Consider the following 23781-nt stretch of genomic DNA (forward strand, 5'->3'; position numbering starts at 1 on the left):
TAAAAGTTGTTACACAGATCAGAAAATACACAGAGTAAGAAAGAAGAAGAATTGTCTTGTTATTCAATAGTACATTAGTGTGGGTATTTATAAGCTAGGTGAGGTGGTTAGGTGAGTTGGTTTGGGAGTTGTTACACGGTGGCTCAGTTACAACTGTGGAAGAGGAGGTTAGGTTAGGATCTATTTGGTTATCATAAACAAAATATTAAAAGAATACTTTGAAGAACAAGTTAATTATAATTATTTTCTTCATAGTGTTTTTCATATCATTAATATATTAATTAAATATTAAAAAATTATACACTTATCAACATTTATTTTATAGCCTTTAATACAATAAAATTAAATGTATCATAATTTTAATATTAAATATATTTTAAAATTAGACATATTATAATCAAATATCACAATATTATTATTGAATAATATTTGATATAATTTAATAATCAATGTACACTTATCAAATTTATATTTTTTATTGACACATATAATATTATTATCAAATATGATAAATCATACATATATATATATATATATATATATATATATATATATATATATATATATAGATATATATATCAATTTTTTCAACAAAACAACTTTAAATGTCCATTATATTTTAATTTCGTTTTTAAGATTTTTTTTTTTTTTTTTTTTACATTATTATAAGTTTTTATCAATTTTAGGTCCACTGATATTTTATGTCAAAATATCCATTAATATTTCTCCGATATATCCATAAAATCAAAATACAGATATATCTGTGATTGTCGATACTTTTATCCTTCATAGACTATCCATCTCAATAACAAAGAAGGGCCGGTTGATAGATGAATCTATGTATCCATCTTAAGAATATATGTTATTTTGGTATTCGTTTTTTAAGAACTGCATGTGACCTAACGTATTTATTGTTGTGGATGAAGTTTCTATGTGTTTTTGATCTTATGGCTACTAGAGTTAATAAAATTACCTAAGAGGCATGTCCTCGAACACACCACACACTGGTCCAAATCAATTAACCTACGATATATATATAGCCCAAAGCATTCCCAAGATACAAATCTGAGCCAAAATCCATCTCCAAAATAAGCTCAGGAAAAGCCCATTATGGGCAGTTGATTAGTTTACTACATTTATTACATGACTTGGTTTGATAACACCGACTCCATTGCAACACTGAAAATAATTCGAATGTGCTGGATGACTACTAATATGCAGCTGGTACACGAGAGCTACATCGTGACAGCTGAACCAGAAGGTACAGATCCTTCTAAACATGGAATTGTCTGGGAGGATAGGTAATCAGGTGTAGATATGGAATCAACTATATAAGTCATTTGGCCCAAGATCATCGATAGGTGGACGTTGTCTATGGTGCTCGGTGACTGACTGATAAGCCATGGCTAGTGCGAGAGCCTGCACATAAAGAGAACAAAACAAAACTTCATCAGCTACTATAACTTGATTTTCTTAATTGAAAAAATCAGTGAATAGAGCTCTTATCATCGATCTTACAATGTGATCATGGTTTGGAGGAGCATAAATGCCGGTGGTGATGGTGCTCCTTCGTCGACTACCATCAGGAGGTGGGTTAGATATTTTGGTAAAACCCGTTGGGACAATAACAAGAGGCATACCAACAAGATTGCCTATGCAGACTTTCTCCCAATCAGTTGCATTGCCAATGAAAGCATCGACAGTAAAACTTTCTCTAATTTCCCGAATTAATTTTCCTCGTGCTCTTTGTGCCTGTGAACAATATCACAAATCTTAATCACAATAAAATAGATTAAGATTATAAAACATTATAAATTTTAATCCCAACCCATTTTTAAGTAACAAGTTCATTTGATGATGATGTAATCAGATCTTAGAGAACTAACCTGAACATAGTCTACTGCAGGAATCATGCGTGCACGGCGTAGTTCAACAGGCCATAGGTCTTGAGCCTCATAAAAGTCATCCTCCCCAGATCGCTGCCACTCATCAAAGTGAGCCAACATATCAACGTCCATTGCAAAATTGAGGATTCCTTGAACATGGTTGACAGTGTAATTCAATTTGAAAGGAACCATTTTAACACCCTTTGATTCAAGGATATGAACAACCTGGCAAAGCCATCCCAAGAAGGTTCAAAATATTAAAATATAAACTCTACAAGCAGCATGAACGTGATAAAGTTACTGACCTGGCAAATGTCTGAGTGATCTATCTAATGATAATTTGAACTCAAAAATTTTAATTTTAATACATAGACCCACTCTTACCTCCATCTCAGCATCATCCAGATACCCAACAGTAAGATTTGTGATGTCTACTGAGAAAGGATCATCAAGGGAAATGTCCTTTGAGGAGGGATCATCTGGATCCTTTCCTAGAATGGCATCCAAAATAATTGTGCAATCTACTGCACTTCGACAGAATGGTCCAATCTTATCCTGAACATATATATATTTAGATTCCACAACAAAATAAGGGAAACAAATGTGGCACACATAAAGTGAAGATGATTATGGTGATACCAAGCTTTCTGATATGCTCATTACACCGGTTCGACCAACAGCACCGAAAGTTGGGCGTAATGCAGTCACACCACAAGAAGCAGCAGGGAAGGTTATGGAGCCACATGTTTCCGAGCCAATCGCAAAAGGAACCATGCCTGTGATGGAAAGTAATTTCTTAGTTGGTGCTTTTGTCAGGGGAGGACTTAAACACAAAAAGCAACCAAGAAACCAAGCTAGAAAATCAAATGGGCAGAAATTAAAATTTATAATAGCTCAGCACTAAATTAAGTATACCTGCTGAGGTGGAAGCAGCAGCTGCAGCGGATGAACCAATAGGGTATTCCTCAATATTCCATGGGTTCCTTGTCCTACCTCCAAACCAGATGCCACCATATGCCAGTGATCCAGTGGCAAGCTTTGCAACAAGAACAGCCCCAGCAGACTTCAACCTGTACCAATCAGAGTCACAAATTAGTTGGTCTGAACATGACTGAAAATTTGTCATCAGGTTTCTCCTTTTTGTTTAAAAAGATATATCATCTTTCTGCATGGTCCCTTTCCTTCTATTAAGGATTTGTATTCAGAAAAAGGAGAGAATGGAAAGAATGAAGAAATATTTGTAATACTTCTTGAAAACTGAAGCTTCAATGTCAAGAACTTGATCTTTGAAAGTTTTTGAACCCCAAGTAGTCTTGTACTGGGGTACCGAAATTATATCCTTCAATCCATATGGAATCCCATGAAGGGGACCTGTAACACAACTCAATATCACATTCTGGAATCAAGGGATTTATTGTACCATATATTAATTTCAAATCTTCAACTCTTACTTTGAGATTATGATGAGAAGAAATAGATGGAGGAGGTACCTAAATATATTCCTCGAGCAAGCATTTCATCAGCCTCTTTTGCCTGCTTGTATGCCAATTCTTCAGTGTAAGTGACCACAGCTTCAAGAACATGATTATACCTAGTGGTTCCCCAATGCATATAAGAAATGACTGGCACAGACACATAGGAAACTTTCTTTTTTCTGCTTTATTACCTCTTTAATCTATGAAGAAAAATTCGAGTAAGCTCCTCAGAGGTAATTTGTTTTGTCTTAATGAGTTCCCCCAGTTCAAGAACCTGGTGAACATCAACAATTTCATTGACAAAACACTAACAGAAAAAAAAGGGCGAATAAAATATTTGGTGGTAGGAAAGACTTTCCGTCATGAAGGCAATGTCTTCTTCACTTTCAGGCCTCTGTATTCCAGAAAGGGAAGGATAACTGAATCTTTTTGTTTTGCTTTGCACTTGTTCATTGCCCCACTCAGGATTGAAAACCAAATAAGATGGATCATGTAAACCTCCATTAACAGCAGCAACTAACTTACGATTGGCTCTTGATATAGGGATATTCAGCTCAGTTGCACCCTTCTCAATCTCGGCTATCTAAAAGGAAAAAGAAGATAGAGTAATTATATGAGATAAAACTTGGATGATACAATCCAGAGTTAATGGATCATAAATAGTCTAAATTACAAGTTCATCAAAATCACCTTAGCATCATTGAAGAAGTCGGCATCAAATATTGCAAATGCACATTTAAGTGGTGAGACTTCATTAATCTTTTCCGAGCATTCACCATTGTTTTTAGGGCTGTTCTCCCCACTGTCCTGATCGAAGAACACAAGAATGTTTGCTTGAGAGTAGAAATTAAAGAAACAATGGAATAACAAAGAAATGGACTAACTCTTCTCTGTTCTAAATTTTTGTTGGGTAGACAACATTTCCAAAATTTTCTTAAAAGGGGGGAAAATGAGAAGGTTGGGAAATTGGCTTCCTTTTTAAGCATTTTCCCCTTTTGCCCTAAAACTCTCTGAGGAGCAAAGGGGAAAGTATATGACCAATCAAAGTTCCCGTCACTATCTAAGGTGGTGCTTGGCTATCATTCTATAATTAATTTTCTTGCTTTTCGTAGCTAAAATCAAAATGCTAATTTCCAAAGAAAGAAAAACTTGTTCCGAACTGCTAACCATTTCAGAGGAGGACAAGAACCACCTCCTCCTTATCCCCAGTTCCTGAAGCTAAATGGTGGGTTTTGTATAAACATTGGCTGTCGTTTCATATTCATAATAGTTTCAGTAAACGAGTATCATTTATCAAGTTCATTTGCATGTAGAGCCTCCAAATGATTGTTCACAAGCTCTAAACGTATAGAGTGAAATCTGAAATTTCTATCACAGCAGGGACGAAACAGACCCACTCTTGGATGTTTTCTGATACATTAATTAATGGATGATAGAAATGGAGAAAGAGAGAGTTACCATAATTGTTCCAGTCCCGGCGAGAAGACGGTTGGATGAGATGAGAAAGAGGAGGCAAAAATAATAAAGCAAACGTATCCATGGGAGTGAGAGTGAGGTGGGAAGAAGGATGCCCCACAACATGACTGCCGCCTTGTCACACCCTTTACTTCCTTGTCTTCTTCCTTGGAGATCTAACAGATATCTGCAGTTTTATTGATGGAGATGCGGCTCCCTGCTTTATTGCAACCCACTTTCCCAAGCCGTTGACTCAGGGTTTTATCGAGCCTGAAAGTTTTTGCAGAACTTTTACCCTTTCACATTTAAAATTCCTACAATACCTTTTTTTTTTCTATATTTTTTTGTTATTTAATATTTATTATTCTTTTTTCAAAATTTTTTAAATAATTTAGCCCGTATAATCCAGTGCTTATTTTTTTAGATCATAAAATAATAAAAACTCTTTAAGGCTTACACTAAAAAAAAAAAGGTAATAATTTTAAAAATTATTTAAAAATTTTGAAATACTACAAAATTTTTATTACCTCAAAATTAAAAATTTTTTAAAGTAAATTTTAAAAATATAAATTTAATCTATTCTTTTTGGATAGTGTATTCTATTTTTATCTAACATTATTAATTTTAGAAGTATAAAACCACCACTTAAAAAGTTTTGGTAAAATTTAATACTTATTAATTAAATTATATTTAATTTGTTAAATTAAATTTATTACTTAATTTTACTTGAAGTATTAAAATTGTTTGATAAAATTAATTTAAAATTTATTTTAAATTATCAAATTGATATATTTATCCTTATAAATTATAATTTGGACAAAAAAAAAATCAAGTAATAATGAAGATCATGAAGTAACAAAAAAAAAAATTGTTGAAGTAATCAAGACAAATAATAGTAAAAAAGTAAAAAAAATAAATAAATAAAAATATGGAATAAAGAATAAATTAATTATTTTTACTTATTATTTAAAATTGTTTTTGACTTTAAGTCAAACCATTAAGTTATTTTACCAAACAAACTTAATTTACTTATTAACTCAAATTAAGTTATTAAATCACTTCAAGTTATTAAATTAGGTTACCAAACACCAATTTATTTTACTTAGTCTACTATTTCTATATTTATCTAAATTTTCTATTTTTTTCTATAATATATATTTGTGGACCCCGCATTTCGGCTCATGCGTTTCCCACTCGATGACGAGCTCGATTTTAATTTGAAAAATGATCTTTTATTGATTAAGAAAATGACTTAGAGTCGCCACTTATTTTTGTTTTATTTTTAAAAGGTAAACAAAATAAGAAAGAAAACCCTAAGTGCGACTCCTTATTTTGGAAAAGGTGATCTACGAAAAACCGGATCGGGCTCGAGGGTCAGGTTACTTATCGGGAAGGTACGGTAAAGACCATAGCACCCCTCTAAGTCCCTAAAGTTGGGTCTCTACTAATAAAATGAAGGTGACGTGACAATTGATGAGTAAATCAATGAATATCTTGAATGATTATGCACACATAAGAATCGAGATATGCATAGACAACGATTAGAGGGAAAATGGATACATACTTGGGCAACGAGCCACCATGCGCTATCAATAGAGAGGGTTAGTGCACTATATAGAGCACGAAACATATCACATGCATCACTAAACAGGAATTAAAATTGTTCGAAGGAAAACTGGATTTTTAAAATTCATTTGAGAATCGAAATCTTAGAGATTATTTGAAAATGGGATTCTTAGGGATTAAATGTAAGAATGAGAACTTTTAGAAATTAAATTTGAAAGAAAATTGGGATTTTGAAGAATTATTTGAAAGTTCGGGATTTTTTAAGAAAAATTAAGTTACGAAAATTGGGATTATGGGAGTTAAATTTCGAAAGGGATCAGAATCGTAAGTTATTTGAGACGTAGAAATTATGAAAGTTGATGTATAAAAATTGAAAATCTTAGAAATCATTCGAAGGCAGAATTTATAGAAATAATGGATAAGATGATAATGATAATGATAATAATAAGTAGTGGGATAAATACGGGAATTGGAGCATGGGAAACTGAAAATTAGGTTCTGAAATAGGACACTTGGAATTTTAGATAGCTAAATTTAGAAATCGGAATTTTGAAGAATTAGACTTTAATGATTGAGACTTTTAAGAGAAATAAATGGGTAAATATGGAATAATGTTATTAGTTAATCAAAACGATATTTGGACGGATGAATAGTGAATAGTGGGATTTTGAAAATTAAGTTTGGAAGTCGGATCTTTGAACAAATGGACTCTAATTATTGGGATTTTTAGAAGAAAGAAACAAGTAAATGTGGAATTTATAACAATGATAACAAAGATGATATTTGAATGAATAAAAGTGAATGGTGGAATTTTTGAGTCTTAAGGTTAAATTTGGAAGTCCGGTTTTGAAGAATTGAATTTTAATGATTGAAATAAATAAATAAATAAGTATGAAATAATGATACTAATTAGCAAAAATAATGTTTAAACAAGTAAAAAAGGAATAGTGGAATTTTTCTAATTAAGAATTTGAATTAGGGCGTTGGGTTTTTAAAGGATATGACTTTGAATAAATAGGTAGGTATGAAATTATAATACTAATTAACAATAATAGTATTTAGGCGAATAAAGATGGATAGTAGAATTTTTGGGATTGAAGTTTTAATTAAGGCATGGGGTTTTCGGAAGATTGGACTTTGAATAGACATGGAATAATGATTCTAATTGACGAGGATAAAATTTAGACGAACTGTAGAATTTTTAGGATTTGAAAAATTGAGTTAAGACAAGAGATTTTTGGAAGAACTAGGTTTTAAATAAATAGACGGATATGAGATAATAATCCTAATTGATGAAAATAAGATTTAAACGAATTACTGAGAAACTAAATTAAGATAGGGGATTTTTTTAAGGATTAGATTTTAAATAACTAAATAAACATGGGATAATAATTCGATTTATGAAAATGTGATTTAAGCAAGTATTTGAAGAATTAAATTAAAAACATGGGATTCTTGAAGGATTAGGCTAGATAAATGAATGAATGTATAGGATGATAATTTCCAATTGATGAACATAAGATTTAACAAGCATTTGAAGAATTAAATTATGACATGGGATTTTCTTAATGGATTAGAATTCGAACAACTGATAATACGGGATGATGATTCGATTTATGAAAATAAGATTTAAACAAGTATTTGAATAATTAAATTAGAGCATGAGATTTTTGAAGGATTGGTATAAATAAAATAGGTGAATGTATAGGATAATAATTCCCATTGATGAACATAAGGTTTAAACGAGCATTTGAAGAATTAAAGTATGACATGGGATTTTCTTAATGGATTAGAATTCGAACAACTAATAATACGAGATGATGATTTGATTTATGAAAATGAGATTTAAACAAGTATTTGAAGAATTAAATTAAAGCATGAGATTTTTGAAGGATTGGTATAAATAAAATAGGAGAATATAAGATAATAATTGTAGTTGATAAATATGAGATTTAAAAGAGCATTTGAAGAATTAAATTATGACATGGGATTTTCTTAATGGATTAGAATTCGAATAACTAATAACACGGGATGATGATTTGATTTATGAAAATGAGATTTAAACAAGTATTTGAAGAATTAAATTAAAGCATGAGATTTTTGAAGGATTGGTATAAATAAAATAGGAGAATATAAGATAATAATTGTAGTTGATAAATATGAGATTTAAAAGAGCATTTGAAGAATTAAATTATGACATGAGATTTTCTTAATGGATTAGAATTCGAATAACTAATAATACGGGATGATGATTTGATTTATGAAAATGAGATTTAAACAAGTATTTGAAGAATTAAATTAAAACATGAGATTTTTGAAGGATTGGTATAAATAAAATAGGAGAATATAAGATAATAATTGTAGTTGATAAATATGAGATTTAAAAGAGCATTTGAAGAATTAAATTATGACATGGGATTTTCTTAATGGATTAGAATTCGAATAACTAATAATATGGGATGATGATTTGATTTATGAAAATGAGATTTAAACAAGTATTTGAAGAATTAAATTAAAGCATGAGATTTTTGAAGGATTGGTATAAATAAAATAGGAGAATATAAGATAATAATTGTAGTTGATAAATATGAGATTTAAAAGAGCACTTGAAGAATTAAATTCAAACATGTGATTTTGATTTTCTTTTATAGATTGGACTTTGAATAAATAATAAATACGGGAATAATAATTGGAATTATGAAAATATGATTTAAGCAAGTATTTAAAAAAATTAAATGAAAACTTAGAATCTTTTTAAGGATTGGCACAGAGCCTTTCATCCACACGAATTGGGCCTGGGCTCCAACTCAAGCCCAAGTCCAATGTCTTCATGGGGCAAACCTAATACAATTATCTATCACAAACTCAAGCCCAAGTCCAAAGATGTCAAATGGGCAAGCCCAAGGCACCCAATGCCTTCACAAACTTGGGCCTCTCATCTGAGTCCAGCCCACTAAAGCCCAAGTCCATTCTCCTCTCTCTTTAGACCATTTAATCATACGTTCCTCTCCACTTCAGGCGACGACGACGAAGGAACTGGAGATGAGAGGCTTCGCCAGGGGCCCCTGAAGCTGGTCCAAACTGTCGGCGCTTCGTGCCGCGCCACCGTGTCGCGCTGCTCCCTCCGTCGTCGAACACGTCTAGTCGCAACGGCCTGGTGACGGTGTGGAGCCTGTTGCTGCAGCCTTTACAGGTGCGCGAGGGGCTTCCTCTTCCGGCTAACGTCGACGACGACATTCGAGAGAGAGGTCGTCCTTATCCTAGTGGTACGCCGGTTGGTGGTGTCCAAAGGAAGGTGGTAAACACGGGAGGGTAGAAAGGTGGCGAGTTCATGTGAGGTGAGTCGTTGGCGGTGAGAGTAAAGGATGGGAAGACGAGTGGCGAGGTGTTGGGATGGTGATTCGATTTCATGGAGAATGGGAAGCAAATTGGTGAGAGAAAACATGACGAGATCGGTAATGGAGGGTGGTGAGGCAATGACTACCGAACCGGCTGCATGGCAATATCCCCCACGGATCTTGATGGGGAGTTCCCTCAGAAAACACTCCCATCCAGGCTGCATACTCAAACAAGATGTCCAACATCCCAAAAGAAACGCCAGAAACAAAAGGAGAGAATAAAGAAAGAAGAAAGAAAACAAAGCATGCGCGAGAAGAGATAAAAAAAAACCATCAAACTTGACTCCGTTTCCTGCAGATCAGAAAGAAAAAAAATTTATCAAAAGGAAGATGAAAGACAATGAGGTTTGTACCTGTAGGTGGCCTCTCTACCAGCAAGACCAGCCAGACTTCCTGTTTTTTTTTTCCCCTCCCCTTTTTCTTACTGCTAATCCCTTCCCCTTAGTTGTCTTTCCTTTCCCGCACTTTTTTTTTCCTACAACCCTCACCCACTCTCTACTCCTTGTCTAATCTAGTCGCCCCCATCACCTTAATTCCCAGGGTGGTCAGAAGGGTAATCATGATAGAAAAAAATCACCCCAAAAACTCCTCCTCGGGAGGGGGTCTACAATATTGTTCCTTTTTTTTATATAAATATTTAAATAACCCATTCACTAAACCTTGTTTTCTATATTTCTTATTTCTTTGCATACACTTTTATAAAAAAATAATAATAATTTATTTACCACAAATTCATATTATATTCCTTAGATTCTTTTTCCTTTTTTCCTTATTCTTTAATATATATTATTCTTTTTTATAAAAAATATTAAATAATTATTTATTAAAAATTTCTATTTTCCCCATATTTCGTTAGTCTTTAATATATATTTTCATAAATTGTATTAAAAAATATTAATTTATTTACTAAAAATCCCTAATATTTTCCTTGTATCTTTCACATTTTCACAACCTTTTTTCTATTTCTTTATTCTTTAATATATTTACTTTGGTATTAGTCCCTTGATTTTTCTACACCATCAGTCTTGTATAACATGAGATTAAGAATATGGATAAATATTGGTTAAGGAGTTAAGGGCTCATTTGAGTATGTTTCATGATGTTTGTTTTCAAATATTGTGTTTAAATTAAAGAACAAAAAACTGTTATATATATATAATTTTATAAAAACATGGGTGTTTGGCAAATTGTTTTTAAAAATAAAAAATAAAAACTTGTTTGGATAAGTTATCATTAAAAATATTTTTTTTATTTTGTAAAAATATAATACATTTAATATATATATTTGTGGACCCCGCATTTCGTGCTCATGCGTTTTCCACTCGATGGCGAGCTCGATTTTTATTTGAAAAAATTGATTTTATTTATTGTTTGAAAATGACTTGGAGTCGCCACTTATTTTTGTTTTATTTTTAAAGGGTAAACAAAATAAGAAAGAAAAACCCTAAGTGTGACTCCTTATTTTGGAAAAGGTGGTCTATGAAAAACCGGATCGGGTTCGGGGGTCAGGTTACTTATCGGGAAGGTACGATAAAGACCGTAGCACCTCTCTAAGTCCCTAAAATCGGGTCTCTACTAATAAAATGAAGCTAATATGACAATCAATGAGAAAAATCAACGGATACCCAAAACGATCATGCACGTGTGAGAATCAATACATGTATATAGAGTGATCAGAGTTAGAATAGGTGCGTACCTGGGCAACGAGCCGTTATGCGCTATCAAGAGAGAATGTTAGTGCTCAATCAAGGAATAATAGCATGCATGTCAGAGAGCAGGATAAATCAATCATGTATGATAATCAAGTCAATCAGTCAGTCAATCAATCAATCAATCACGTATGTGGGGCCCCCACCAAAGCCCGATTCATTTTGAGTGAATAAATTTCGTAAATTCTATCACTAAGAATCACGAAAATAAATTCACATTTATTTTAAAACATCTTAAAAATCAAAGAAGATTCGAAAGTGGCTTGCCAGAAAGAAAAAATGGCAGCAAAATTTATTAAAAGTCGGATTTTTGGGATTTGAAAACCCTAAAGATGAAAATTTTAAGAAATAAAATTATTTGAAGAATTTAGAAATTGGAAAAAATATTTTAAAATTTGAACTTGGAGGGTTCTTTTATGATCGAAGATGGTGAAAAATGATAAAATAAAATAAATAAATAAATATAAAATAACATGAAATAAAATATAAAATAAAAATAATTAAGTAAAATACATAAATAAATAGGTAAAATAAGAAAGAAAGAAAGAGAGGACGTGTGGCTATGCAGTCCATGCAAGAGTGGGTCTCCCAGAGGTGCAACTGTATAAAACTGTAAGATAACCATGGAGAGACCAACCACAAACTTTTCAATGAGACCCTCTTTTCTGACACAGCCTTTAGTTCCTCCATCAAAGAATTAAACTCAATGTCTATGTCCTTCAAATTGTCCCTAAGTTGCTTGATTTTGGCCACGACAACTTGCTTCTCCTTCCTCAATTGATATGATTTCATTGAAGTTTTTGGTATTGGGAATGCCGAGGCAACGCATACCATGTTGACGGTACCATTCCTTAAAATACCGTCCAAAAGCCCTATGCTCCCAGTAACTATGATTCCCACATAAATCACACTTGAATTCCTGTCCAAGTATGGCTCAATAATTGTCAGGAACTTAAAGGTGGAAGATGCTTTTCTCTGCAAATTTAGGGATGGGGTCTTTAAAATTTCAACAAGGTGAGTAGTGACGGCAGAGCCTATGACAACCTTCCCTGTAATTGATTTTGATGCAGCTGTCACGTCCAGTTTAATGATGCCAGAAGAAACTCCATTTCTCCTACCCGTTGTCCCCCTTTGCTTGGCACCTTCAAAACATAGTTGACACCTGCATAAAGACCCAAAATCCCGTCTCTCTCAAGGATTCCCAACAGCACCTGCCAGGATCTCCCCTTTGCACCAGCTTGCATTCTCTGTGTAATCAACTCCTTGGACACCGAATTCCATCTAGCAATGCTCCCCATGTGCTATTTGCCGTGAAGAACTACTTCCCTTCAACCAATTCTGCATTAATTTCTAAATCCCCAATTAACTACCTTCTAAACAATGCTTCAACTCCTCTACATCCCGCTGTTCTGCCATGAAACAACTGTATCTGCAAGCCTAGCTTTCACAACTCCCCATCTGAACGCTGCTCCAACTCATCTACATCGTCATCACGATGATCGAGCTCTTCATCTGGTGAGGGGTTCGATTTCTTCGGATTTGGCCAGTAGTAGCTGCAGCTGTGACTGCATTGAAGCTGGAGCACTCAGGAAATTCGATTCCGACGAGGTGAGATCCATTCTTGGATTCGTGATCATGGATTCCGGCGACGCCGCAGATTGTGGATGCACCGCTTGGCATTGCAATGCTAACCTCAGCACCATTTGATAGACCAATATCCACCTCGACTGTAGGATTGCCACGACTGTCGAAGATCTGCCTCGCCTTCATGAACTGGATGGTGACCATGTTGAGCTTAGATCTGCTTTCGGAATCTGGAGGAAATAAAGAGAGCCTAGAAGGTTTCATTGTGTCATCCGGGTGCTTGGCATCTAAGTATATTGAAAATGCCCAGAAGATCCCTTGAAATGTGAACTTTTCGTGAATGATAGAAGCTAATAGAAAGCACGCAGCTGCTAGGAAATGATGGCGAAAGATGTCCCGCCAAAAAGCACACCAACATAGGACCTCTTCACGGTTCTGTGCATCTTCATGCACCACGCAATCATTAGAGAGCTCCCAATGAATATCAACTTCATCACAGTGTTATGAACTGAGATGAAGTCCATGAACAGATCCAAATACCGAGTCAGAAGCACAAGCACGCAGAGCTCTCGAGTTTTGAGTGAAATCCCGTCAGTTCCTTAACATGTTCAGTCCTGGAAATGGCAGTATAGAGACTATCGTTTGCACAGCTAGTATTGATGCCATAGAAACTGCCACTGCTGAGAAGATTAGGCGCGTAATGGTAAAGAACAGAGAATCTGCTGCCAAGAAGATTATTGACATTGTCACCGCCTCGGGCTCATGAAGAAGCTATGATCGGCTTGCATGACCCAAAAGCAACTAAGAAAGCCAAGGATAAGTGATGTGTAGCCGGAATCTGGGTGTTGCCATTTAATAAGAACACCCACTGAGCATCTTTTCTACACACAAATGGGATATCAACGGATCCTGAATGGTGTCATTAAGCCAAACTGAGCCTCTCTTGAACCTCACACAACCCCAAGTAAGGACTTCTTGAATCCCAAAAGTTGTTGGTACCTCATGCGGACATTTTCCGATTCAGATTCTATAGCTTCCAATATCCTCTTCATCTGAGCTCTCCCAGAAACACTCCGATCAAAACAACTAGACCAAACATGATACCCAACTTTCGACAAAATCACCAAAAACAGAGAGGAGGGTGAAGAAAAACAGAGCACGATGGGAAGGGATAAGATGAACTCATACAAGCCACATCTCATGTTTGAAATAATGGGCTCAGATGATGGTGAGTGAAAGCAAATGAGCATCCAACAAGAATCAAAGCATTCACAGATATATCATGGGGAAAAAGGAAATAAGGACAAAATGATCTTAAAACAAGAACCATAAAAAAAAATAATATATATATATATATATATGAACATACTCACTGGTAATCCCCAAATATCCCCCAAGAATGAATAGAAAAAGAGAAGAAAAGCCTACTTGAGAGTGATTTTCTCCAACCAGATCGATAGGAACTCAGTAAAACCCTCTTCTCCTTCCTTCTTAGATCTCTACCTCACTCTGTTTGTAGCCGTCTCCCTCTCTCTGCAGCTCCAGGAATCTCTTTTTTTCCTCCATCTTTCCAGGCAGCACCCCCCCTAAAATATCTCAAGGCAGCACGTCCCAAAAAGCAACCACCTCCCGTCTGCCAGAGAACCTCTTGCACCCATAACGACTTCCAGATTCCCATGCAACGTGTCTCATTTCCATTCGCACCTCTAGCCCACTATTTGATTCTATGACCACCAACCATGAGGCGACATGTGGCCCTATGGGACTGTGACACTTGGCAAAACAGGTTGCCTGAGATATGAGGCCCCAAACGGGGGTCTACAATATTAAATGATACATATAATATTAATTAAATGTTGCACAAATTAAAAAATAAATAGATTTTAGTAAAACGTGAATAAAAAATTATAATTTTTTCTACAAAAATTATTTTAATATATGCTAAAAGAATATGGATATTAACTCTTCATAGAAACATAATTGATTTCTTTTTTTTTTTTTAAATGAATAATAATAATAATAATAATGAATAATATTTTATTTAAAATAAATTACAAATAAAGTTGAATTTTTTAACATGTAAATGAGTCAAATTTTTTATTACATGTACACATTTAGTACTCAATTAAGAATACAATATTAAAGAATGTTTCAATTTAAAATTTGTTCACCTAGTGAGAAAATTAAGAAAATATAATTGTGTATATAAGAGAAACAGTAAAGTCATGACATGATATATCAGTTTTATCCATTATTTTTTTGTAGTGATTAGATCCATATTTTGAGTTCAAACTTATTTAAAAAAATTTTTAAGCCCATTAATAAATTCAACATGAAGTGCCGCTTAATTTGAAATTCATTTTTTTAGAGAGAAAATTATAAAAATATAATAATGTGCAAAAAAATAATTGAGTTATTATGAACCAATTTTTATTTATAATTTTTTATATTAATGAGCTCAATATTTGAATTTCAAATTATTTTTAAAAATTATTATACTCATTAACAAATCAATGCATTATGTCTTTTTATTTATCTAGTTAAAAAAAAAGTTTTATGTATAAGAGAAACAGCATAGTTATTAAAAACCAAATTTTGTCTATAAATATATGGTATTAATTAGATAATTATTTGAGTATCAACAACATATTATGTTTTGTTTTATTTGAAATTTATTTGCTTAGTGAAAAAATTGAAAGAATATGATGATTTTATATAGAAAAGAAACGATAGAGTTGTTCAAGACCAAAAACTTTATTTACTTTTTATGATTTTTCTTTTATTTCCTCTACTTTTTCTTTTTGTACATAAAATCTAGTGAAAGCAACTTATAATTGTTATCTAAAAAGGATTTTATATTTCACTTTGTATTTTTTAAAAAAAAACTTGAAATAGAGGGCAACGACTTAATATAGTCTTATGAATTTTTCAAAATAGTTTTTTGTTTTTAAAAATAGAAAATTATTTTTTAATTACATGCCCAAACGGGCTTTTAAGGGTCTATTTTGGAACTTTTTTTAAAATTATTCTCAAAAAATAGTTCATACTTTTTTTTTTTTTTTTTTTTTTTTTTTTTTTTTTTTTTTTTTTTTTTTTTTTTTTTTTACGGTAAAAGGCTAACTTGAAATATTTACCATTAGTTTTTAATGTTTCCAAATATTTTTTTAAAATAAATTTTATATGTAGTACTTTATTTTTAATTATTATTTATATTTATCTCATTATTTTTTAAAAACAACCCTCATCAAATAAATGAAGACAACAAAAAATATGTTAAAATAAAATATGCTTTCATTAATAGTAACAGAAGACCTTATTTTCTGTTTTCATTCCCAAACATGTTTTTTATTTTTATTTTTATATTATTAAAAATAGTTCTAAACCTAGCGCCAAAGAAAAGAAAACCCATGTTTTTTAAACATGTTTTTCTATTTTTCGTTATTAAAAATTACCGAACGACCTTAGTATCAAAGAAAAAAAAAACTGTGTTTTTAGGTGAAGATTTAGAATGATAATTTACTTTTTGTGTACATTTTAAAATAATTAAGTTTGATTATTTGGAATTCATTTTAAATGTTCAATTAATGTTTATGTTAATTAATTGAGACTGGATTGACTAAGTAATTATAAAAAGCAAAATAAACAACTTTTATGGTAGGATAATTTTTTATTTTAGATCTCTAATTTAGATCCTTTTCTTAATACTTTACCTCTTACAATTAAATAAAATAAAATAAATAAATAATCATTGTCCTGACTATTTTTAACTTTTTGTTGGAAAATTTTCTTTCACATTTCTTATTAAAAAAAATTAAAATTTGAAAACACCTTTTAGAAAACCGTTTTTCACTTAGATTAATTTTTTAAAAAAATATTTCAATTTTCTAGAAAATGGAAAGAACAAAGAAATGCTCGTTTATGTTTGAAACTTGTTTTCTATTATTATTATTTTTCAAATAGCAGATAACTAGTGTTTAGATTAATAATATTTTTAGATGTCAAATTGAATTCATCTTCATTTATGATTTTTAATTCAATTTTTTAAAATAAGACATGTAGGGACCCTTCCCCCTGATGACATGTGGCGTGCATCTCTATCCGGAGCAACTCCATTCTGACTCCCCCAAGAGGACACGCGGCGCGCTCCCCTATCCGGACTCCCTCAGGGAGAAGCACACGGTACTCGCGAACATCACATCTGGACGATAGCATATCTTATACGGATATGTTGTCCGAATCATTGACTAAAGTGAGCATGCCTTGCTACGTCATTCCGACAGCCTGACACAGCCCACGTTCCGCCGCCTGCAGAGCGAAATGACAGGAATGATGGCAAGTCACCTCCCACGATCTCTGACAGCCGCCCGTAGGGTGATGATGACCCTGCCACCACCTAGAGGCATCATTACGAGCCAAAAAGTCTTCCCACCATTAAAGAGGAAGGCAGAGCTTCTGACACTATATAAAAAGGCCTTCACACAAGGAGGAAGGTAAGCTTGCTATCCCTGAAAAAGCCCACTGCTTAATCTCTCTAGCCATGGCTAACAAAACCATCGGAAGGTGTGTCCGGACACCCTGTCCGGACATCTTTTGCAGGGACAACTGAACCAAAACTCAATCTTGGTTGAAAGCGTGCGTCCATTTGGCAGCTACGTGGATCACTGGGACGCAAGGCCTCAACATTGGCGCCGTCTGTGGGAAGTTCGCTGATTCAGTCGCCGGCAAAGATGGCCACACCTTCTAGAAGCCGCTTGTCTGCTAGGGAAGAGGAAGATTATCCCGAATGGCGCCAAGCCATTGAGAGAAGATAGTTGGAAAGCGAACGACAAATGCAGGCTCTCCTCCAGGAGACAACAAGATTGAGAGAAGAAAACACTGTGTTGCGCATCCAGGCTTCATCGACGGGGCCTCCTCGTCGTCAGCGTTCAAGAGGCCAGGTAGCAAACTCAAGGCCTGACCCAGAGTCAATATACCCTGGGATAGCAGGAGCAATCCTTGAAACATGCAACGTTAGGCCACATGAGTGACACACGCCCATGCACCAAGCTCCCTAGGAGGAAAGCTCAACTCTACTCATCTCTCAGCAAAGAGACAATGTGACAAAAGACCCTAGTTGTCGGGCGCGATGCGAGCGAGACTAGGCCCACAGGAGCCTGGGAGGCCAAGGCCGCCAGTAGCCACATCCTAGGGAGCGCACCCTGACCCTATGGTCACCCCTATGGTGCAGAACGTTCCTCCGCACCAAGCGGTACGACAAGCTGGGAGAAACCTTCCAAACGAGCCACCCAGTGGCTCCATCAGCAAAAGGCTGGACGACATGCTCTCCACGCCTTTTTGCTCTCATATTATTCATTACGACCCCCCAAGGGGATTTCTCGTGCCTAAATTCTCCACTTATGATGGGTCCAGCGACCCCTTCGACCATATCATGCATTATCGACAACTCATGACTCTAGATATAGGAAACGACACGCTACTATGCAAAGTATTCCCCGCCAGCCTACAAGGGCAAGCCTTCTCATGGTTTCACCGTCTACCTCCCAACTCTGTTGATAATTTCAGGGACCTGTCAGAAGCCTTCGTGGGATAATACTTATGCTCCGCTCGGCAAAAACAGAACATCAGCACTCTGCAAAACATAAAAATGCAGGAGAACGAGTTTTTAAGGGAATTTGTGAAGCGGTTTGGTCAGGTCGTGATACAAGTAGAGGCTTACAGCATGGATGCTGTCCTGCAGATCTTCAAGCGAAGCATCTGTCCAGGCACCCCATTCTTCGAATCACTGGCTAAGAAGCCTCCTACGACGATGGACGACTTGTTCCGGCATGCAAGCAAATACTCAATGCTCGAAGATGATGCGCGAGCAGCCACCCAACAAATCTTGGTTGCCAGACAGGCATCCAGAAGTGGTGTAGAAAGAAGTGCCAAACTTTCGGACCGGCCAAGGCCGTCCGGTCGAAGGCAGAAAGAACAAAGCTGCCCGGAACTGCCGCCCCTCACACCCCTTTCCATATCCTATGAGAATCTTCTCCCTATGATCCAAGACATGTCTGACTTCAGGTGGCCCGGACCCCTCAGAACAGACCCATCCAAAAGGGATCATAGTAAAAAATGTGCCTACCATAAGGAGCATGGTCACACAACGGAGACGTGCAGGAGCCTCCATTATTTGGTTGAAAAGCTGATAAGGGCGGGACATTTGAAGCAATACCTCCACTCAGATGCCAGAGGTAGAGACGCTTCCCGAAATCACAACTCTGGAACCCCTAGGGTTCCAACCGCCCTAAAAGCCATTATAAACTATATCAATGGAGGCCCATTGGATGAGGAATATGACTCAAAACGGAAGAGACAGAGGCTGTTGAGGGCAGCATCGGTGTGTGAGCGCGTAAACTCCATAGGACCTGGGATAATTGGGGAGGGCCCTCACCCCATAAATGGGACAATCATTTTCCCACCAGTAGACCCCACACGGATATTGCAGCCGCACCGCGACGCCCTTATCCTATCCCTGGAGATGGGAGACTTCGATGTGAGACGCATCCTGATTGACCCAGGTAGCTCGACCGATCTTGTACAAGCATCGGTAATTAGCCACATGGGACACAATTTAATAGGTCTCGAAAACCCTGGGCGAATTTTGTTTGGATTCAACGGAGCGACAACTACTTTCTTGGGAGATATTGTACTGCCAGTCCAAGCTGGCCCAATCACTCTCAATGTACAATTTTCGGTGGTACAAGATTTATCACCCTTCAATGTCATCTTGGGGCGCCCATGGCTGCACTACATGAAAGCCATCCCCTCTACGTATCATCAAATGGTAAGCTTTCTTACCGAGGATGGGCAAATCGACCTATATGGCAGCCAGTTAGCCGCTCGCCAATGCTACCAGATAGCACGAGAAGCAAGGATCAGTCAGGAGGATAAACCCCTTCCTGAGTCCACCAATGCACTTGATTAATAGCAATTACTGAGTTCGGCGGACAAAGATCCCCCGGCAGTGGATCCCTTGCAAACGATCCAAATTTCGGAAGAAGGTACTCACCTTACATATATCAGTTCCCTCTTAACGTCGGAAGAGACCCGGAGCATCCAAAATGCCCTCCGACAGAACCATGATGTCTTCGCATGGGCGCATTCTGATATGAAGGGAATTCACCCCTCCATTGTCTCTCATAGGCTTAACGTCTTGCCAACAGCAAGACCCGTCCGACAAAGGGTTAGACGTTTTCACTCGGACAGACAAAAGATTATCTGGGATGAGATTGACAAGTTGCTGGAAGCCGGATTCATCAGAGAAGTGGAGTATCCGGACTGGTTGGCAAATGTAGTGGTGGTACCCAAAAAAGAAGACAAATGACGGGTGTGCGTCAATTACACCAACCTCAATAATGCATGCCCAAAAGACAGTTTCCCTTTGCCACGGATAGATCAAATTGTGGACTCCACTGCTGGGCAAGGGATGTTCTCCTTCTTGGACGCCTTCTCCGGATACCACCAAATCTCTATGTTCCCGGGCGACGAAGAGAAGACAGCCTTCATAACGCCCCACGGTCTTTATTGCTACAAAGTCATGCCATTCAGACTCAAAAATGCTGGCGCCACATATCAGAGACTAATGACGAAGATCTTCAAACCTCTGGTAGGCCGCACAATGGAGGTGTATATTGACGATATTGTGGTTAAAAGCAAAACCCGAGAGGAACATACCATCTACTTTCAAGAGGTCTTCCACCTTTTAAGGAAGTATGGTATGAAGTTGAATCCTTCTAAATGCGCCTTTGGCGTAAGTGCTGGCAAATTCCTGGGATTTATGGTCAGCCAAAGGGGGATAGAGGTTAGCCCGGATCAAGTTAAGGCAGTTGTGGAAACACCACCCCCTAGGAGCAAAAAGGAATTACAGTGCCTCACAGGCAAGCTCGTCGCGCTAGGACGCTTTATAGCCCGCTTCACTGATGAACTACGACCCTTCTTCTTGGCAATACGAAAAGCTGGAGTGAGCGGATGGATGGATAGCTGTCAGAACGCTTTCGAAAAAATCAGGCATTGCCTCATGCAACCGCCCATTCTAAGCAGCCCCCTCCCTGGAGAAAAATTATATATGTACCTGGCTGTATCGGAGTGGGCAGTTAGCGCTGTTCTATTCCGTTGCCCCTCGCCCAAGGAGTAGAAACCTATTTACTACATCAACAGAGCGTTGGCGGACGTAGAAACAAGGTATTCAAAGGTGGAGTTAACGGCCTTGGCCCTTCGAAGTGCCGCCCAGAAGCTCCGCCCTTACTTCCAAGCCCACCCAGTGGTCGTGCTAACTGACCAACCCCTTCTCAACATACTGCACAAGCCGGACCTAACTAGAAGAATGCTTAAATGGGCCATAGAGTTAAGCGAATATGGAATCGAATTCCAACCCAGGTTGTCTATGAAAGGCCAGGTGATGGCTGACTTCGTGCTGGAATACTCCCGAAGATCTACCCAGCTCAAAGAACCAAGCGGAGAGGAGAGGTGGACTTTGCGGGTTGATGGAGCCTCCTGGTCATCAGGATTCGGAGTAGGGCTCCTGCTGCAATCCCCAACAGGAGAACATCTGGAGCAAGCTATCCGACCGGGATTCCCCGCCTCTAACAATGAAGCGGAGTATGAAGCCATCCTATTCGGATTGGACCTCGCCTTGGCTCTATCCGTCTCCAGGCTTCGAATCTATAGTGATTCCCAACTTGTGGTAAGACACGTCTAGAAAGAGTACGAAGTTAAGGATGAGCGCATGGCGCGATACTTGACCAAAGTAAGGGACACCTTACAACGGTTCACCGAATGGACGATCGAAAAAATTAAACGAACTGAAAATCGACGTGCCGGCGCCCTGGTAGGCATAGCCGCTTCCCTCCCCATCACAGAAGCCATATTATTGCCTGTACATGTGCAAACCAACCCTTCCATCGCGGAAGCCTCCACTTGCAATACCATTGAGGCAAACCAAGCAGACGGCCAAGAGTAGGTGGGAGACATAATAAGGTATCTTCGGACAAGCACTCTGCCCGAAGAGCCCAAACAATCACACAAGATCCGGGTACAAGCCGCCCATTTCACCCTAATCGGGGGGCACTTGTACAAGCGGTCCTTTACAGGTCCCTATCTCAGATGCGTAAACCACTCAGAGGCCCTGTATGTGTTAGCTGAGTTGCATGAGGGGGTATGTGGGAACCATTCCGACGGTCAATCTCTGGCGCATAGGGCCCATTTGCAAGGGTATTACTGGCCCACGATGAAAAAGGATGCGGTAGCCTATGTAAAAAAATGTGACAAGTGTCAAAGGCATGCCCCCATACCGCATGTGCCGTCGGAGACGTTGATGCCAATTTCGGGCCCCTGGCCCTTCGCGCAGTGGGGCATGGACATAGTAGGACCCCTACCAGCCGCAGCCGCCTAGAAGAAGTTCCTGCTCGTCGCCACGAATTACTTCAATAAATGGGTGGAAGCCGAAGCATACGCTAGCATCAAAGACAAAGATGTCACCAAGTTCATATGGAAGAACATCATTTGCCGCTTTGGAATCCCCCAAACCATTATAGCTGACAACGATCCACAGTTTGACAGCAAAACTTTCTGAAATTTCTGTTTGGAACTAAACATCCGGAATTCATATTCCACACCGCGTTATCCTCAAAGTAATGGGCAAGTAGAGGCCACAAACAAGACCCTAATAACTGCCTTAAAGAAGAGGCTCGAGCAAGCCAAAGGAAAATGGGTGGAGGAGCTACCCAGCGTCCTGTGGGCTTATCGAACCACACCCGGACGTCCGACAGGAAACACTCCCTTCGCCCTCGCATACGGTATGGACGCAGTCATTCCGATTGAAATAGGGCTACCCACTATCCGGACCAATGCAGGACGATAGGATGATGCGAATGCGGAATTAGGAAGAAATTTGGACTGGGCAGGCGAAACAAGAGAGACCGCATCCATCCGGATGGCCGACTATCAACAAAGGGCTGTCGCTCACTACAATCGCAAGGCAAGACCCAGGTGCTTCAAAAATGGAACGCTGGTCCTTAGAAAGGTTTTCAAAAACACTGCTGAGACAGGAGCAGGAAAGTTTCAAGCCAATTGGGAAGGCCCCTATATAGTGTCCAAGACAAGTGAAAGTGGAGCCTATCATCTACAAAAGCTAGACGGAACCCCATTGCTCCGACCATGGAATGTATCCAATCTAAAACAATATTACCAATGAAAGAAATACAGAAGTACAATGTGAATGAGTATGTTTTATTAATACTTGTGAAATTGTATACAAAAAGGTTTTCCGGACTACTAATACAGAGAGAAATAGCAATAAAAGTTACAAAAAGAAAAGCTCTCATTGGGAAGGCTTGCGGCGCAGCTTTTCCTCCTCACATGGGCGAATTGAAGGGACGTCCCGTTTGATACCATGCTTCTTCATGCAGCAACGGTAGCCGAAGAAATACATCTCGTCTACCTGCTTCTGGTATTCCGTCTCGAGTTTCTCCCTTTGTGCAGCAAACTCAGTCTCCAACTCTTCTTTTTGTGCTGATAAATGTAGCTGCAAGTCCTCTTTCTGTTTTTTCTCAACTGACACCTCTGTCCGGAGTTGTCTCACTTCCCCCCTTAGCTGGGCCACCTTGTTCTCCGCCTCGTGTAGGCGGGCCTCTGTAGCTTCCTCCCGTCTCTTTGCCTCTGCTAGCTCTAT

General features: G+C 37.4%; 2 protein-coding genes across 2 annotated transcripts; one reads left to right on the forward strand and one right to left on the reverse strand.

Annotated features, from left to right (window-relative positions):
- Positions 1 to 1005: 1005 nt before the first annotated feature.
- LOC117931683 (glutamyl-tRNA(Gln) amidotransferase subunit A-like) lies at positions 1006 to 5058 on the reverse strand. The gene is made up of 12 exons (XM_034852693.1): positions 4820 to 5058; positions 4052 to 4168; positions 3720 to 3944; positions 3553 to 3635; positions 3377 to 3477; positions 3134 to 3257; positions 2802 to 2956; positions 2526 to 2662; positions 2271 to 2441; positions 1887 to 2111; positions 1519 to 1752; positions 1006 to 1419 (listed from the first exon to the last, which is right to left on the reverse strand). Exons 1-12 carry the CDS (start codon positions 4940 to 4942, stop codon positions 1324 to 1326), a joined length of 1791 nt encoding a protein of 596 aa, XP_034708584.1. The 5' UTR covers positions 4943 to 5058; the 3' UTR covers positions 1006 to 1323.
- A 13659-nt stretch (positions 5059 to 18717) lies between these two features.
- Positions 18718 to 20037, forward strand: LOC117932040. Its single transcript, XM_034853086.1, has one exon. It carries the CDS (start codon positions 18718 to 18720, stop codon positions 20035 to 20037), a length of 1320 nt encoding a protein of 439 aa, XP_034708977.1.
- Positions 20038 to 23781: the final 3744 nt, after the last annotated feature.

The sequence above is a fragment of the Vitis riparia genome, chromosome 15 (assembly GCF_004353265.1).
Source record: "Vitis riparia cultivar Riparia Gloire de Montpellier isolate 1030 chromosome 15, EGFV_Vit.rip_1.0, whole genome shotgun sequence".
Taxonomy (NCBI): domain Eukaryota; kingdom Viridiplantae; phylum Streptophyta; class Magnoliopsida; order Vitales; family Vitaceae; genus Vitis; species Vitis riparia.